At 35.3% G+C, this 19,225-nt stretch overlaps 1 protein-coding gene across 5 annotated transcripts in view; it reads right to left on the reverse strand.

Moving 5' to 3' along the window:
* Nucleotides 1-19,225, reverse strand: part of TPP2 (tripeptidyl peptidase 2) — a 68,135-nt gene that overhangs the window by 19,076 nt on the left and 29,834 nt on the right. For 2 of the 5 annotated variants that reach the window (XR_013998218.1, XM_081129001.1), the window contains exons 9-24: nucleotides 18,960-19,087; nucleotides 16,840-16,939; nucleotides 16,237-16,385; nucleotides 14,331-14,446; nucleotides 13,658-13,826; nucleotides 12,799-12,956; nucleotides 12,422-12,498; nucleotides 9,977-10,083; nucleotides 8,171-8,325; nucleotides 6,929-7,045; nucleotides 6,571-6,671; nucleotides 5,881-5,977; nucleotides 4,888-5,025; nucleotides 3,306-3,550; nucleotides 2,713-2,791; nucleotides 870-908 (exon numbers count right to left, since the gene is read on the reverse strand). Coding sequence is in view for 3 of the 5 variants with exons in the window: in XM_081129001.1 (XP_080985127.1) it covers nucleotides 870-908; nucleotides 2,713-2,791; nucleotides 3,306-3,550; nucleotides 4,888-5,025; nucleotides 5,881-5,977; nucleotides 6,571-6,671; nucleotides 6,929-7,045; nucleotides 8,171-8,325; nucleotides 9,977-10,083; nucleotides 12,422-12,498; nucleotides 12,799-12,956; nucleotides 13,658-13,826; nucleotides 14,331-14,446; nucleotides 16,237-16,385; nucleotides 16,840-16,939; nucleotides 18,960-19,087 (1,975 nt within the window). In the remaining 2 variants the exon portion in view is untranslated. Of the gene's footprint in view, nucleotides 1-317; nucleotides 416-869; nucleotides 909-2,712; nucleotides 2,792-3,305; nucleotides 3,551-4,887; nucleotides 5,026-5,880; nucleotides 5,978-6,570; nucleotides 6,672-6,928; nucleotides 7,046-8,170; nucleotides 8,326-9,976; nucleotides 10,084-12,421; nucleotides 12,499-12,798; nucleotides 12,957-13,657; nucleotides 13,827-14,330; nucleotides 14,447-16,236; nucleotides 16,386-16,839; nucleotides 16,940-18,959; nucleotides 19,088-19,225 lie in introns of those variants that run through there. The other 3 variants (XR_013998219.1, XM_081129002.1, XM_081129003.1) reach the window with 2 other exon arrangements.

The following is a 19,225-nucleotide window of genomic DNA, read 5'->3' on the forward strand; positions in this document are numbered from 1 at the left end:
TCACCTATTATAAAATGGTGAGCCCATTTCATATCACTATGAATTAAGAAACAAAGAGGTATCTTTTGTTTATACCTTAAAGTACTAATTCTCCCACTGCAATGCTTCCTGCTTGAATGTGAAAAATCACTAAATGATACGTAATGTCAGCAGGTTTTCACCAGAGAGCTCATCGAATATGTATCCCTTTCTCTAAAGTAAACCTGAGGTAGAATTTTTCTTGTTTGAGTTAACTTTGGCTCTAGAAGTCAATCAAGAGACTGTCAAATAAGTTGCAGAAAAGTTGATCAGATTACTTACTAGTTATGGCCTGAAAATCTGCTTATGCTCTTAGTGTAAGTTTTAATTTTGGGTCACAGTCCTTATTTCTGTTCCTGCTTTGTCCATTGCTCTGTTTGTCTCTGCCCTTTAAGAACTAAGAAGATGCAAGAGCAAGGAATAAGATTCACTTGAAATACCTTAATAATATTTTTTAATCAAATCATCCAATTTAAGAATGTTTTCAGACTTTAAAAATAATTGTTTGGTCTATATAGCTGAAAAAAAATCATATTTCTCTCTATATAGGATTTTAGATATGCAAAATTTCAAATATTATTATTTATCTATAGTAAGAAATAAATAGCATTAATTTTTTTCTATATACATATAAAACAGGGGCCCTCCAGCAATTTAGGACAGAAAAAGTAACTTTAGGAAAGCAGTATGTCAACACTGGTAAGCTAAAAGCACTATACTGCAGAACTTAAAGCAAGGAAACTAAGGGAGAGATTATTTTTTTTAAAGATTTATAATAGTGACAGAAAAAAGTTTAACTAATATGCAAATAAGGCTTTAAGACATCTTTTTAAAGAACTGACAATCAGTACCTTTTTAAATTTTCCTTGTCGTTTTGCTGCAGACTGCCCCTGGGAGTTAGAACGACATTCTGTAAGAAAACATGCATCATCTACACAGGATGGAGACACCACCTCTGTTTGCTTTTCTCCCAGTTTATGTTCCACCTGTATGTGTCACAGTACTCAGAAGGGTCAGGTCTGTGACCAAGATGGCAGGCTTTAAAGAAAGCAACATTGCCACTTTCATTTTTTTTAAATAAAAATGCACTGAAATGTTATTCCTAAGGGCAAATGGTTTTCAGCTTCCTATTTTAATAACTTGTTAGAGTTAAATCCATTAGTTATCAAAACAGTTTTGGAAATATGAAATTTAATTGACAAGAGTCTACAGAGTCTGACTTTTAAGGACATCACAACAATCACACATACCCATGCTCTCTTACAAAAAGCGTTATTCAAGTCATAGAGAAGGTAAAATGAACCTTCCCAACTACCAAAAATCATAAGAAATGCAAAACTACTGAGGGAAGAGTAAATAATGTGTTGGGAATTAAAATTAACTCTACAGTTTTAAGTTCTTGCTCTCTCTCAAGAAAATCTACCCTGGTAAGTAATAACTAGTTAATTCCACGTTTATAATGTCACAAGTGCCTCTGAAAGAATGTCGCCAAGAAGTAGTAACTCTTTTGGAATTGCTAAAACCATACTTTTAATACCAGTGCTCTTCTGTCATACTCATCACAAGGAAGTGGACACTTTAGAAGAGTCATATGGGTATGAACCTCATCACAGAAGCCTCCCCTGATGAAGCTCATGGAGGAAGCAACCATGCTACCCAGGAAATGAAGTCTACAAGAAAAGACTACTAGTTCTTAAATCAGTGCATCCATGAATTCCAATACAATTAACTACTCATTCACTTCAAATCATACTAACGAATATATAAATAGTATAGACTGAAATGAGACAGGAAATGTCAGGGCAAACAACTTTTTCTAAGCACAAAATTCCTAAATTATGCCTCTATGACATAATAAATATCTGTTTCAACAATGACAAGAAATAAGTGGGCTTGTTAAAATGTTTGAGATCTATTCATTTGATAGCAGCATTTATAGATTCCAGCATTAGGTGATAGGCTTAATTTGTAGGAACTAATGCTAAAGAGAAATACAAAATTGTAAGAATGACAACTTTTACTAGCACTGAGCTAAAGTGATAATGACAAAAGGTGACAGAGCTATATAAACACTATTCTCATAATAAATTTGTAATGAAAAGACAGAAAAGCAAAAACAGGTATTTATCTCTAAAATATAACAACCAGAAAAATGTTTTTAACAAAAAAAACCATAATTTTGAAACTCCAAAATAAAAGGCAATGCCAAAAGAAATACCTTGTAATTATCAACATAATTACATAATATTCCAACAAGAGAAAGGTCTGTACAGTGTGAAAAATATTGTTCATTAGTAATAATTGTTCTGACTAGTTTTTGAGGTAACCCCGAATGATCCACTATTATGTTAAAATTCTAAAAAATGCTCTCATTTTAAACATCCCATTCATTTAAGCCAAATTTAACTCAGATGTATGTTTCACGGGAAAGTCAAGTATATTAGCCATGCAAGGGAGGACAGGTTCAGGGCCAGGGTAACTTATGCTTGGGAACAAGAATACTAAATATTTTAAAATACAACCAAATATTAATTGACCTCTATTAGTAAAAACTATAATTTTTTTATTTTCTTGGCAGAGAGATATTCTGTTTTACTCATTCTGAAATGTGGAATTAATCCTCATCTTTACAGAAAGGGAAATTTTAGAATAGGTAATTTCGGTGCTAAAAACATGAACAAAACTAATACTTACAGCTTTCTTTCCAAGTTCAGTCTTTGACAATGTTAAGGATCCTGCAAGATAACATCCAGGTCCTGCCCCTTTAGGTATTCTAACAAGAAGATTCAAAAAAGAAAAAAAAGAGAGAAAGAGAGAGAGGGAGAGAGAGAGAGAGAATTTCACAAAGGTAATTAAGGGGGAGGGAAAAAACAAAACAATTGCATTCTGAAACAATTTCCAGAGCTAAGATTTCAAAATCAAAGGGAGAAATAACCTTAGTATAAAATGTATAGTATGACAGCATACTATAAATTTAGCCTACTGGGCTCGGCCAGGCGTGGCTCAGGGGTTGAGCATCGACCTATGATCCAGGAGGTGGCAATCTGATTCCTGGTCAGGGCACATGCCCGGGTTTCGGCCTCGATCCCCAGTAGGGGGTGTGCAGGAGGCAGCTGATCAATGACTCTCTCATCATTGATGTCTCTATCTCCCTCTCCCTCTCCCTTCCTCTCTCTGAAATCAATAAAGATGTATTTTTAAAAAAATGTAGCCTAATGTAATGAACTGGCATTAATAAACTACAGTGTGTAAGATGGGCATTAAGTGTAAGCAACGTCATCACTTACTTGTCATCAGGTAGGGAAGTAACAAAGAATGGCTGGTTATATTTGGGTGGCAGTGTCAAATTACTCGATTTCTTCTTTCCTAGAAGTGCAAGGCTATGATTTTCATGAATATCTAAGCTCAAGGTATTAGACAACCTATGAGAAACAATAAATGGAAGATCTTTAAGACGTTCCAAATCACTGATTTGCTCATGACGAATCTGTAGTCGAATTGTATAATCTCCTTTCTCCAGTTTCAAAGAATACTAAAAAAAGAAAACATTTAGAAAAGTCAAGTTTAGCCAAGTAAACAAAAATTACAGAAAGATGATAAGCAGAAACAGTTACAACCTCGCGTGCTTACAGTACATGAGGTACAGTGCAAGTTACCCCACACACTTACATGCACACAAGATCCCAACCTTGCAGGTGAGCGAGCAAGACCCGGCACATCAGTGAACTACCCAAGGTCACATACAGAGGAAAGGACAAGGGAGCTGGAAGCAGGTCTTATTCTCAAGCCCTCATTCTTTCCACTACAGGCTATTCCCATACTTTCGGCTAAATCAGTCTGTTCCAGGGTGAGAAAAGCTATGATTTTCTAGTTCATGGTTACTCAAGAATGTATAAAACATCCAAAATTAGCAAAACTGAGGTGCTGTATAATATCTAAAACAGACATACACACATGTGCATATACACATTACTGGTAATCTATTATAATCAAAATGCCACATTGCTTTATTGCTGATTGGAGCCAAGAGATGAAGGAATACAGATCTACTATGCTCCACCTAGTTAACCTGCCTGAGAGGATGGGATGCTGTATTCTGCATCAGCAGTTTCTTCTGATGAGATTTTAAAAGCAACCGACTAAAGTAATGGCTCTGCAATAATCAGTCTGTACTGGGAAGATGTGACTGGTACTTGCTTTGAGAACAAAAGAAAATCATTCCTTGAAGGACTAACTAAAAAAGAAACTTTGCATACATCATTTTCATTATTTAGTATAAAATTATAAATTTTATAGGATTTACCTTATTTCCTTATAACAATATTTCAATGGGATAACATTTCCATAAATTATGGTTAAAAGGCTGTGCTTTTTCTTTAATACAATAGTGCCAAACACAGTGCTTAGCATACAGAAAGTGCTCAATACACAGTTGTCCAATGAAAAAATAAATTTGAAAATTCTAATAAATTGAAAACACTAGGCACTGCTGTAGTGCTCTTCATCCAGTTAAGACCTAGGATCATTTCTAGGTGCTCACATATATCAAATGATTTGCCTTCAACCTTCAGATGGGTGGAAGCAGTGGGTGGAAAGGAAAAATACTAAAAATAAAAAGCTATGCTGCCAGTGCCTATGTCATCCTTGCCCCCATCTACCTCGAAACTTAATTCAGCTGAACTACATGGCTGAAAAGTTGTCCCAGTCTGTTCTACAACGGAAACTGAGCTTCTAGTGATGTCTCAAAGTACTAGATGCATAACTATGACATTAAAAAACAAAAACAAACATTTCCATAACAAGAAACCAGTAATTAATTCGTTCAAAAAACAGCTCTGTTAACTCTAAAAATCACTGCCAATTTCATACCTGATGTGGATAGGCATCTCCTGAACCCATCTGTCTTTTATTCTGGTCAAATATGATCCAGAGTTGGCTGTCAAATTCTGATTCATATAATAATTCACAAAGTAGTGGGCAGCTAGGAGTTACTTCCCCACTCTTGGGCTATAAAAAAAACACACAGAATTATTAATTGACCTGGTTTACATGATTTCTAATATACATTTGTAGTATTGTTATTGATGAGACTTTTACATTAAAAGTATTAAAATATTTTCTTATGGTAGCCAATTTCAAAAATGTAGAACATCCAGTATTTTGGCACTAATAAAAGGTACTTCTCTTGTACAAAGATTTAAAAATACAAACCTAGCCATTTGTATTCATTAATAAAGCAGTATATATTTTCTTTATAAAACTGAAATTTTATAATTCATTGAAAGAAATCATCTCCCAAATATTATGTTTCAATAAGAGTTTTATTGAAATCTTATGGATCCTATATAATCTCTTTGATCCAACATTTACACTGGCCTCAACTACTTTTACCATTCATTCAACCAAAGAATTATTCTAATGTCTCACTGCTCCAAAGCCTGTTTCACAGAAAGCAAGCAGGCCAACTACTACCACACTCAGAAGGCATCTGGGTTAGATGAGACACCTAACCACTGGGTAGGTAATACTGGTCAGGTACCATTGAACAGATTCAGTGATTACAAAAACTAAGGTTCAAAGGCCAGGCCACCACAAATTAGAATTTGTGACTTCAGACCCGAATGGTACTTAGATCTCTACAAATCATAATTTCTCAGAGAAGAATTCCAAATTAACTACTGTTAATTACCTGATTCTGTTTCTCATATATATATATATATATATATATATATATATATATATATACACACACACAAACACACACACACTGAATATACCACTCTTCCATTTTTAAATTTTATGATTCATAAACAAAACACTAAAGTTCACTGTAAAAGCACACTTCATTATAAAGACACTTACTTGATGGAAGTTATAGGTAAGAATCATCTCATAAAGTTGACGATTATTTGGCAAAACATCTCTTGATCCTAAAGGTTTTGTTTTCGCACTGAGTGGGCTGTAATTAAGTGATTCATAAATGATTTGATTCAAAAATTCATTTAATGAGACAAAACTATAATTAACAAAATCTATAACATATCACAAGTGACAAGTATTCCTAAACACTGTGTCATTTTCAGTATATTTTATAAAATTTTAATCATTACCTTACCTAATTCTTTACTAACTGAACCACAGCAAAAGATAATATAGTTTAAAATTTGTAATATTACAAAGGTAATCTTTTCATGATAAAAACATTCTCAAATGTCAACAAACAGTCCTTAATATAATCAGATCCCAATGCTAGGGTGACAATCACTAACAGTGTTGAAGGACAGGTTTTGACTGCAGATGGTGATCGTCCTCACAGGATAGGTCCTGCCAGGTGCATTGAAAATTTTACATCCACGTTAATGCTGGAAGCCACTGATGGGGTTGCCTCTCAAGAGACCTGCCAAGGTTCTGAGGCTAGAGTGTCATAATCTGAATTTTTATCTCCAGCATTCAGATGGATTTAAGAAAACGACTCTCTTCAAAGAGTGTAAGAGATCCTCCCACCCCCATATCAATACTCAACATCTGTAAGCCTAAAACATTTAATGATACCGTAGTGTTTGCACCCAGCTCTTCAAAGTTATGCAGGGAGCCAGATCTTCATATTTCAAGGAGGACTGAACATCAAAACGGTTGATTCCTTCTGATGCATGCTATGAAGAATATTTATCAAATTAGTTTCTCAAAACTTCATTGAAAATAAACTGTATTTTAAAGCAATATTTGGACGTAAAATAAACATCTAATGCAAAGTTTATAAGCATCCAAGAACATCAATACTTTTAAATTATCTGTGGTTATTTTCAGAACTACATGTAATTTCCCAACTGAAGTTTAAATCCAACCAGTGAGATTATTTTTCAATAACATAAATAACTGACATTAAAAATAATGAAAATGCAGAACTCACAATGTTTAACTGAGGAGCAGTACACACAATCCCATGGAAAGAAATGGTGTAATCAATATTGACGTCACTAAGACTTGCCCACCAACGAGCAATGCAAAATTCAATTGCTTTCCCACTCTGCAAAGAGAAAGAAAATTACAAATGTGTAAATAATCTTTGTTCTCAAATTCTTTCATATTATACAATATAAACAACAGGTGTTTCAAAGCAAGTGTATGCTTTCAAACTTTTCCTATTTTTATAGCAAAGCAAGAAAACACAACTTTTATTAACTAAGCTTGGAGTTATGCAAATTACACTTGTAGGGATGTAGTGCAGACATTTAAATACACATAATCCTACAGTGCTTGTCATAAAAGATCTTGGCAGATTTTGAAAACATATACAATAAAATAATGGTGAAAACAAACTGGAATAAAAATCTAGAACCAAAGGAAATATGACAGGAGAAAGGGTATTACAGCTTTATAAGGCATATTCAATAGCCACAGCTGAGTTTCAGGCTCAGAGCTGCATGGCAACCAAAGCAAAATGACATTATCATCACTAACATCTTTCTCCCTATTAAAATAATGAAAAACAAAAACTGTTCCCAGTGCTCAGTTTTAAATTAAGTTTTCTAGAAATCAGTATATTAGAAAGTTTAAAGATGAATCACAACACTGATACATACATGAACACTAGTGAAAGTGATCGGAAAGATACAGGAAAAGCCATATAACCAACCGAAAACACAATGTTACAAGTTTAAGAAAGTATCAGTACATTCACCTTCTATGAAGAAAGGTCTAGTCATTATTTCTAACACTACTGGTAAGAATGGAGATCTGCCATATTTGAAGTAATTTCTGTAGGAAGCAGTAGTAGTTTCACCTAGAAAGCAAATTAACCTCATGGATTCTTTACAATAGGGCAGTAATAAAATAACTTAAGTGACCGTAGAACCATCTTCAATAAGGAAATAATCTACTGTGGGATGAGGAGCCCGTATCGATCAGGGTCCCCAATGCAGACCACACTCTCCTTTGACTAAATATTTAAGAGTTAAAAAGAGATTAATATTTACCTCGGACTCGGTCTTAAGTATCCTAACTAGACTACCTATCTTTCTACTTCATTTATTTGGCATTAACAAAATATACAGCCCCCAGAAATTCTGAATATAAAAATCAAATTCAAATACTTAGTCCACACCAAAAACGAAAAGAAATCATTTCAGAATTTCAAATTATTAAAACTTACTAAGACAGGAAAAGCCTCAGTCAGTGTTCCTTTTTCTGGAAGGGAACAAAACTTATAGAATTCATGGCTTCGGTATGCTCTCTGCTTCACAAGCTGTACTGCATGAAGAACAAACTTGGCAGACACCTCAGAAGAACAAGAACACACTGTAACTTCTAAAATAAAAAAGAAGCAAAATTTTAAACTGGTAAGATTTAAAATGGACATAAAATGGTTTTAAGAATGCCCACTTATTAGGAAATAATATATCAATAATGAAATGATATATTCAAAATAAATATGCATATTTCCTTAAAAACAAAGAATCAATAGAGTATTCATAAAGCTGAAAGTATAGAAGATTCAGCTATGGAAAATAAATAAACCAGTGTTAAAATAAACACTGTGCTGCAAACACCATGAAACAGAAAGCTTTCCATAGGTGGACACACAATTATCCTAAATCAGGTACCTTTTAAAATCCCTCTCTCCTCTGCTAAGCTCAACCTTTCCTCTTGTTTTAGTTGAAAGCCAAGCAATTCCTGATAAAGAGGATTTTAATTCTAGAAACCTCTACTTGTCATCATACTTAAATTCCATTAGTTTCTATTCAACTTCACTGATAACTCTTCTGAGTCCCTCCCTCTTGGTTCACTTGTGTCCAGTCTGGCTCTAGAAGGGATGACGTCAGAACTATGTACGCTGAGCTTTATCCCGAGGCAGAGCAAGGTCAGCAGCTCAGCCACTGAGTACCCTCCCACTCTAACAGAGGGAGCGAAGCAAGGCCTAATTCTCCGGTTCACAAGGTCAAGTTGGGACAGAGCTCTGTGAATCTGATCAATTGCTAATAATACAAGATCTGGTGTTATAACAGTATTTCTTATTATTTGAAATAGGTATCATCTGTTGTACTTTTGTTTGTTTTGCTTTGACTACTTCTTCCACCTGACTGAGATCAAATTGACAAGGAACACTGCATATGTTTAAAGTGTACAATGTGATGACTTGATATGCCCATGCACTGTGAAATGTTTAACACAATAAGGTGGGTTAGCACATACATCACAGTTACCAATTCTTTCTGTAGTGAGAACATTTAAAATCTTCTCTCTCAACAAATTTCAAGTGTACAGTACAGTACTGTTAACCACAGTCCCCATGCTGGATGTTAACTCCTTCGAACTGACTCATACTGAGTTTGTACTCTTTGACCAACATCTTCCCATTTCCTCCACCCCCTGCAGTGCATTTCTAACCTGAGACTGTTAAGTGCTCCAATCTCCTTCCCTTCTGGATCATCTGATAAATTCTTATTTTTAAAAAAACACAAAGAACTAACTATTTTCAACACCAGTGTAAGCAAATCATAATTACGGCATTATAATACTAATATTTACCATTAAAATGATTCCAGATTCAATATTAACCATAGATTTTTATTCTTTAACATGATTAATGTATATTTTATCAGAGCCTAACGTGAGATATCTACAAGGGGCTCTATATGCATGCACAGCAGCCCAGAGTTGTACAACAATGCAATTCTGATTCTAATCACTAACAGATAAGGCACTATTCTAAACTAAGTTAAAATCTTGAATATTAAAACACCTTAAGATGGCTTAGATGATTGGATATAAAAGCGAATGCAAAATATTACTAGATCTTCAAAACGTTCTGAACCTAATAGCAAATCTAGAGTGCCAGATATAGTATTGTTATTAGAAAAATATGTATTACAGATGTAGGAACTTTACATAGGCATAATCATAAAAGAGGTAGGATGATGTACATAAAGTGCTCAATACAGACTTTAATTTTACTTACCAGCCCATGTTGCACCCTCAGGAACCTCAATAAAATGCCTTCGAATTTGACCAGGTTTAAAATGTACATCTGTAAAGGCTAGATCATAATGTGATGATTCATTTACTCTGAAAAGTAATACAAATTAATGATTAAATGTGATAATCTCGTAAAAAAGGCCTTTATTAATTATAAGCCCACTGGTACTCTAGATTTTAATAGTTCATTAGAAATAAACACTTAAAAGCTGTTTACAAAACAGTATGCATACTACAATCTCATTTTTGCAATGTTAGCAGAGATAAACCCTGGCTAGCCCAGTAAAGATGATTTTTCTACCTTTTACTTGTCTGCTTTATAACCTGTAAGACACAGACACACATACACACACACACACATGCACACACACACACAAAATAAGAAAGCTCACTTTTTTTTTAAGGAAACTGTGCTACATTCACAGGATTTTCCAATTACCAGAATCTGGGCTATAGTGAGTTCTAAATATTAACATCAAAGGTAATGTTTTATGTCATTAGTACTGATTATAGCTTGGAGACTGGTATTAAATAAATCCTCTTTTGTAGCTCAAAATATTTTCAGACCATAAAGAAAGGAACAGTAAAGAAAGGAACTACTTTCATAGCATTTTGTAAGAAGCCAATGAAACATAAAGGTCTAATGTATAATTACCTACTATGAAAACCTAAAGTGCAGGCTAAGAACAAATTCTAGTCAGTGTGACAAAAATTTAATGAGAGCCTACTATACATAAGGCACTGTTATTAGGAGTTACAAATACAACAATGAATAAAATATTTTCCTTTGCCACAGACAATCCAGAGGGGACAAAAAACCACCTGAGACATTTAACGTGACATGCTCTAGCTAGACAGGAAGTGTTAGGAGAAAAGAGATTTGGTTCATGCAAACGGACCAGGGAAAGCTTCCTGAAGGAGATAATGTCTCAGTTGATTCCTGAACTTTATACTTTACCTTGTCTAAGCTCCTACTGGACTTCTAGGAAACATAAGGTGAGAACTGTCATGCAATTTTTCATGTGTATGTCACTTTTTACCTCCGCAATTTAATCCTGTGTTTCTTATGGGCTAAGACTATTGGGTATTTAATATTTACCAGTGTAACTAACTCTACAGAAACTGTTAAATTAGAACATTCTGTTATTTCCAATACTCACATAATCTCAATCTTACCCTTCATCTACTAAACATATTGTTTAGTAAATACTGTATAATGGGCTCCATATACAAACATATAAGATACAGTCTCTGTGTCTTCTTCAGTAGGCTCACAGTCAAATGTGGTAAATTAAATAAAAAGTGACAATATATTCCAAGTCTGTACTGCAGGCATGCAAAATGCATTAGAAAGGAGCAAGAAAGGACGCCCTTCACCTGGGGAAGACCAGGGACACACCTGGTTGTTAAGAGACAGGAAACCAGAGCAATACAAAGAGCTGTGCAAATGCATGCAGTCCTGAGGAAACCCAGAGTGTCAGCATCTGTGACCTGTGGAAATGTGTAATCTGGTGTACAAATGACAGGAAACACTGGCTTGTAACGGATCCTTATTTGCTATTTTAAGGAGCATAACTTGGTCCTTGAACAGGCCACTGATGTATTTAAATAGGAAGTAATATGATCAGCCTTGAGTTCCTTGGTTCCAGGTGGAAAACAAGATAGAAGGCAAAGAGTGTGGAAAACAGCAGGTGACTGGAAAAGTGGGAGACCCAGGAAAAATAGTAATCCCAGAGACAAGGGGGTTAAAATGGAGTGGGGGCAGAAGAGGGAGAAGTTGCATGTCAAATGTTGCAGAGAGAGCGGGCAAGACGAAAGGCTAGGAGGTCCTCTGAATCGGGCAGTCAGAAGTGCGTCAGCATCCGGGGGGAAGCAGGTTCAGTGCAGGGTCAGGGCAGAGGACAGGAACCATCACATCCCCACAGCGAACAAGGAATAACAGGACTGACTCTGTGCCACCTTGGACTTTGAGCAAGGAGGGGAACCAAAGCCTAGTATCTGGTTCCTGCCCATTAATCCTTTAAAAGTTCACATTATTTTCATAAAAAGCCATTAAAAAATGAGTTGACCCTTGAACAACATTGGGTTTAGGGGAACTGACCCTACAAGCAGTAAAAAAATCCATATATAACTTTTTACTCCCCCAAAACTTAGTTGTCCCTCAGTATCCACAGGGGATTGGCTCTAAGACCACCCATGGATACCAAAATCTACAGACGCTTAAGCCCCCTGTATAAAATGGTATAGATCAGGGCACAGTCGGCCCTCCGCATCTGTGGACTCCCAACTGTGGATCGAAAACAGTACAGGTATTTATTGAAAAAATTGCATGTCAATGGATGTGCACAGTTCAAACCTATGCTGTTCAAGGGTCAGCTATAAACTGTACAGGTAACAGTGAGCTGTTTGTTGGTAACTTGTTACTTACTTTGCTGCTATAACTGCGGTGACTGGAACTCTGAACAAAGGGCCTGCATTAGGGGATGCTGTATCATAGCCACATACCTTAAAAACAGAATATTAAGTTTCAGTATCTATAAATAAACTTTAAACAGAGAAAAAAGAAAAAAAAAAGTATGATCTACTCACAGAATAAATTAATCTGATATGAAAATTTAAAGGCCCTAAGCACAAGTTGATCAATTTTCTGATGTCAGGTCACATAATTAATGGCAAATAGCCTAAACGAATACATGCAGGACAACCCTTGACTAATTCAGACTAATGGGGAAAAGGACTGCAACACAAAGTACTTTTAAGCATTTTAAAGGTAAAGAAAGTAAAAATATGAAGATACACCAATACCTCTGTGTAATGTAATCCTTCTCTTAAGCCCCTGGGGTCCACACGTATGTTTATGTGTCTACATTGATTCATGAGTTCCAAATGGCTAGGACACTGCACCCAAGATGAGTTTGAAGTTAAAGCTAAATGAAGCTGAAGGGATATTTTTTCGGCGTTTTCTGGAATTAAAAAAAAAATTAAAAATTAAAGATTAGTACTTTCCCTTTCATTTAAAAAAGTTCTATCTTCTCTCAAGAAAATTCAGCAAATTTATAAAAAGCACTAGGCATGAGCTTCTAAAACACAGCTTAAATAAAAATCACAGAATCTTCCTTATGCTTTTGTACACTTGTGATACATTCACACTTTCACCCAACACTGCTACAGCCTTAAATTAATATAAGGAGTTTTTGTGGATATTTTTCATTACTGCATGTGGAAACAGCATTTGGCCAACATGAAGACTAACAAATACAGAGTGATTAGTGTTTTATTTATACCTCCACTGAGCTGAGGGAGGTTCTCTTGGCTGCTTCTACTTCCCACTCTCCAACCAAAAGCTCTATCTTACACCCAAGTAGTGAAAGTGGGAAAGAAAAGAAATTTGATGTCTTATTATCCACAATTGAATAAAAATATAGGTCACTGAAGGCCCATTCTGTTATTTTCCTCAGTAGTCAGAATGCTAACTGAACTGCCATAGTATTAGAATCCCTAAGTGCCACCTTTTCCCTAAAATCTGTAAGCTTTAAAATAATAATATTGTAAATTCATGTTTTTTTCTTTAGAATATTAGCCCAAACAGCATTTCTCTATTATGATACTATTCACTCAAACCATAAATGTGAGCACTTCAGCTTACCATCCACTTATTACTTACCAGTATTTTCTGGAAATACAGGTTCAATACCAACACCATGATCTGAAGGTGCTGCCACCTGAACAGGATCTCGGAGGTAGATGCCACGGTTATTTCCAACGGTAACAGTGAAACCTAATTTATTAGCAAATGATGTATTCTGAACGAGGTAGTCATACGCTTTATCAACCTAATTATACGAACACAGAGAGTAAGACAAATGGTTAGGTCAAGAAAATATTTTGTTACAAGTTACCAATTTGATTTCACTTGTGGCAAAGTACAAGCAAAAAGTTAGTTTCTATATTCAGCTCTCTAAAATTAAGAGGGCAATTCTAACTACTGGACTCACCTTCCCCTCCAATCTCTTCATTCACACTATTATTCCCACGTGACCAAAGTTAAGAACTCTTTCATATGCCAGTATGATGTACCAGTTTTTGCCCTTTACCTCTTTGCTTCGAATTTCTACCCTCTGTGTGTCCTACGTGAATTATATTTCTCTTACTGCAACAAAGTTGTCTTAACTAAGAAATCTATGTTCATATCCTCTTTGCTTATAGTTCAGAGACCACTATTATGATATAATCTAGAATTATATATACCCAGTCATTATAACAGGAAATATTATCCAGCAATAGCTAAGATATTATCTTAATGACTTACAACTCATTTTTCACACAAACAACAATACCTGAATAATACCATGTCCTTGGGCAAATACTTCTATATTATCAGCCTTCACTGCAGTGTTCTCTAGAGCTCTTCTCACTGAATGAACTGTGTAGTTAACATTATTAGCTTTCAGACCTAAAATTTAAAAACAAAAACCAGAAGAAAATGTTAGTGAGCTCACTACTTGAAGCCTTTACCCCCTCACCAGTACAGATAACATGTACATTCCCTGGCTTTCATGTCTGATGCTACAATATCCATTTTTAAATCTTGAAACACACACACACACAAACAAAAACTGAACTAAATAGTCTGACCAAAACTGCTGGCATCACACAAAGACTAATTTAAGAAAAATGACTGTGGGCCCATTATGCAAGGGTGTGAACACAGGCTAGGCAGAGATAATGTGGTTGTATGAAGCAGATACCTAAAGGCATTCCAACGACATTTGCTTTAAAGCTGCTGGTCAAACAATACAGGATTGTGCAAAAGTAGGCTTTCACTTGTGACTGCATGAAACATAGTTTATTCTTGTATTATCATTTATTAATTATCATATTATTTTCCTTATGAACAACTGTAAACCTACTTTTGCCCCACCCTGTAGAGTCACTGGCAGTAGTTTTCATCCTGGTTTCATGTTTTATAAACACCAGACCAATAGAACTTAAGCAAAAGAAATGCTGAGGCCTCACTACAGGCGAATCAAATTAGCATCTTTGGAACTAGATTCCAGGCACTGATATAGAATAAAAGCTTCCCAGGTAAGGCTAAGGAGCACTCAGGCTGGGAATGACTATTCTATGGGAAGGGCATGGAGGCCACCAATCTGTAAACCCTGCATTAATGCCTGTTGTTAAAGATCAAAGATGAGTAAGGTAGTGCTCCTGCTTGCTCCAGAGCTCAACAAACCTGTAAGCACTTGTGATACTGTAAGAAATGAGCAAAATAAACATGGAAATATCACGTTGCTTTAAGAGCAAATAAGGTGAAGCTCTATCAGAGGAACAGATACATGAGTCAGATCTTTAAAATGCACAGGAGTTTGCAAGGCCAAAAAATGGCAGAAAGGAATTCTAGGCAAAGAAAACAGTATAACCAAAGACAGGAGGCATGAGCAACCTTGAAATATTTGGTGAGGTTGAACAGGACTAGTGATAAGGGTAATAAGTCCAGGGACTTAGATTAGAGGGGCACTTCTGAGGTGGAACCGTCACCACAGCCTTGCCACCCTAACTTCAAGTCCTAGTCAATGTCAATGCCACCCTACATAACACTGTAAGCCTCCTGCACAGTGGAATTCCTACTTCCCTTTCCACTTCATTTTGCCCCAGAGCAACATTCATTACCTTCTAACAAGTGATATGAACTATTTCTTATTTTGTTCATAGTCTGTCTCCCCCAACTATAATATAAACTCCAGGTATTTTTGCAATTTTGTTCCCTAATTTAGCCTCAGAGCTAAAATAATGCTTGACAGTCATTAACAGCCAATAAGTAAATGTATTTGTTGAATGAAGGAAAGCATATCTAAATCATTGTTATCACATAAATTATTCTCCACCTCAAACTTTACTTTGAGCCAGAACATTACCAATTCTACCACATTTTCTCACTGTAAGAACTTCAGAAAATAAACTTATTCAATTATTTTTAAGGCTGCTAATTTTATTTTATGCTATAAACAGAAATTTGTCTACTTAATACCTACATCTAACATTACCAATAAATTATAGACTTTAGAATCAGGACTAAGGTAAATTATAAAATGATACATTTATAATCCATTTTATAAAGCCATTTCTATCTCATTAAGAAAATTAAGTTGTGATTGAAATATATTTGCAATAGCCAAATATTCACCATCACTTTATTGGAAATTCAAAAATAGTACCACATAGTACACTAAGAAATATCCTTACCTGATAGTATCAGGGCAATGCCTCCACATGCATTGGGAGAAGACATGGATGTCCCATTCATTAGCTGCGTTCCTCTCAGTGTCCAGTTAGGAACAGAAGCAATGGCTCCTCCTGGTGCACTGATACTTACTCCAAGGGCCCCATCAGCACTGAATGGAAAGCCATTAGTTTGCTTACAATGATGAAAAATGGATAAACATGGGAGTTCTTAAAAAGGCCACTGATCTAATAAATTACAGTACAATACCATGGACTACTTGAAGTCACTGGAATCAGTGGGGAAAAATACCCAGCACAACTATTTCCCCATTAAGCAGCAATTTTTCCCTCCCGAATGGACAAAATCTGTGTATATATGTGTATACAGTGAACTCTACCAACTTCAACTCATTATACCCGCTTACCAAAGCCCTACACGAGGCAGCCCTGTTGACTTTAGCTGTCCAAGACGGCAGCCACTAGACTGGTCCTGTAAAGTTGGTGTGAAATGAGATGTGCTGCATGTAAGTGCTCAAGTAACAACTAATAGGATTGGTAAAATCATCCCACCATGTAAAGCCCAACCACGGATTTGTAATAACCCATGTCCAACCCCCAACCTACCTGGGGCCTCTAGAAGACCACGTATATTGATTGGCGGGTAATTTTTCTCTCAGAGAATACTCGGCAACCATCATATCGGGTGAAACATAAGCACCGACACCTGTGGGGCAAATGCCATCATTAATGAAAGGACACAAAGCACGCATCTTAATTCTAATCCACCGCTCACTTGGAAATGAAAAGAAAAAACTCAACCAAGGAAAGTTTGCCGTGTACCAGACATCATACTAGGTGCCTTGTTTTTTAATATAAAATATCTATCAGCATGATTATGTTGATTAAAAATAATAATGTACCTGCAAGTATATACAGGTGTAAAAGGAAAAGAGGAATGTGTTTTAAACTATAAAATATAGCATTAGAAAAGTAAAGGAATTAGTTGACTGGTCATTTTTAAATGACCATTCTATTCAAAACTCTACCGATAAAGTTGGCAGTATCCCTCTCCTCAAAAATGGCTATAATAATGAGTAAAACACAAGGACATAACATGCCAGGCTTCTAGATAAACACGCAAATAAAGTCTCACTAGAGTCTGAAACACAATACAGGGATCAAACTCGGCTCTTTCATTTTAGAAATTTGGAAACATGGCCTACAAAGGTTGAAAAAATGTACAAAATACACATGTATGGCTGGCAGAGAAAAGATTTAGAATTCAGGTCTAACAGCATCTAATTTACAACATACACATATTCAGAGTAGAAGACTGGATAAAACATGTGTGAGTTAAGAGGACTTAGGTTAACAATGCTGCCACATAAAACTACAATTATTCTGTAAAATTTAGTTTCAAATTTTCAGTGACTGAGGATAAGAAAACAACAAAACAACAAGTATTAGAGCAGAGCAGTAAACTTGATCTTTAGATACCTTTCAGATCTATTTTTTGTTTCATTTTCACGTGTACTTACAATATCTAGATAACTGAAATACACAATGAATGTACCACTGGTAGGCACTGTGGTCTTAACACATGATTTAACAAACCACTTAAGCAAGAGGTTTTAAGTTACATAAAGTAAGCTATACCTTAAAATGTAGAAGCTATGAATAAAAGTATGTCTTACGTTTATATTTATCTTATATTTGTAAGATCACTTATTTTAAAACAAAAAAATCTTTAAGGGACCAAATTTGAAACTTTAATACCCAAATGTTAGTATCTACATACCAACAACATCTATAATACGTACATGTATCTATGCAATTATTGATATATACGCCAGAAAAATTATTTGAGATCCATAGTTTTTATAGTTATGTATCCAATCGCAAATATCAAAAGGTAGAAACCTTATTTTGATCTCAAATAAAAATAAGCAAAAAATTTTAGGCATCTTACTACATACTTGTTTCTCTCAATTCATCCTTCTCATTCATGCTGCACATTTTAAAACGGGATGGGTTTTATATTTTGTGGGTTTTTCCTACATAAGTTGGCAGCTACTGAACTATAATGTAAGCTAACTGTATTATTTTCATACAATGACTGCAACTAATTTTGATTTCCCATAACTCTTGTTGATGGGCATTTTTCCCCTTAGATTACAGTGAAACAGACAATACTACAAGCATATCTAAAAAACAAAGAGTGGCAGAAAAGCCACATTCATGGAACAAATGTGTTTCAGCAGCATTTCTCATTAATAGAGCTCCCTTCCTCTACATCTGGATATTTCTGCATGTCCCAAGAGAAATTAAAGGAGAAAACTATACTATAAATAACTAATCTCACACTATAAATAAAAAGTAAAGCAAGTGCCTTTATTTACATTGTTTACTTAGTCTGGAAAGCTCCTTCTTCGATCATTTCTACCGACTGAAATCCTCATTCCCACAATTCTTCCAAATAGCCTTACCTAAATTCTCAAATCAGAAGTGGCTGCACTTCTGTGTCCCACAGCACTGTATCTGTACTTCCATTCAACCACTTATTCCAGTCTGCTTCAGAGTAAATTCCAGATCAGCAGGCCCCTACTAGATTTCAGTTTCCTGAGGGTGTATTTAAGGTTTATGGTGTCTTGCATACAAGAGATCCAATTAACACTGGATTAACTGAGGGTTTATTTTGTTTTGTTTATTTTTAAACAAGTCCATTTCTAAAACAGGAAACTAACCTATTACACTTGATGTAGTTCCACCTGGACAACCAACTGTAGAAAGGCATGGACCATTATTTCCAGCACTTGAAACATAAATTATATTATGCTTCCACACTGCTTCATTAATTACTTCACAAATTCTCCTGAAAGAGAGAGAATTCCATTGAACATAAAAAACTGTCCCACTTTTCAAAATCTCTATTATTATGTGAAAATATCTGCAGATATGGTTTATATAAAAAGCTAGACTAAAATATGGTTCCAAGTAGTAGAAATAAAAC

Source organism: Miniopterus schreibersii, assembly GCF_964146895.1.
Source record: "Miniopterus schreibersii genome assembly, chromosome: 2".
Taxonomy (NCBI): Eukaryota; Metazoa; Chordata; class Mammalia; order Chiroptera; family Miniopteridae; genus Miniopterus; species Miniopterus schreibersii.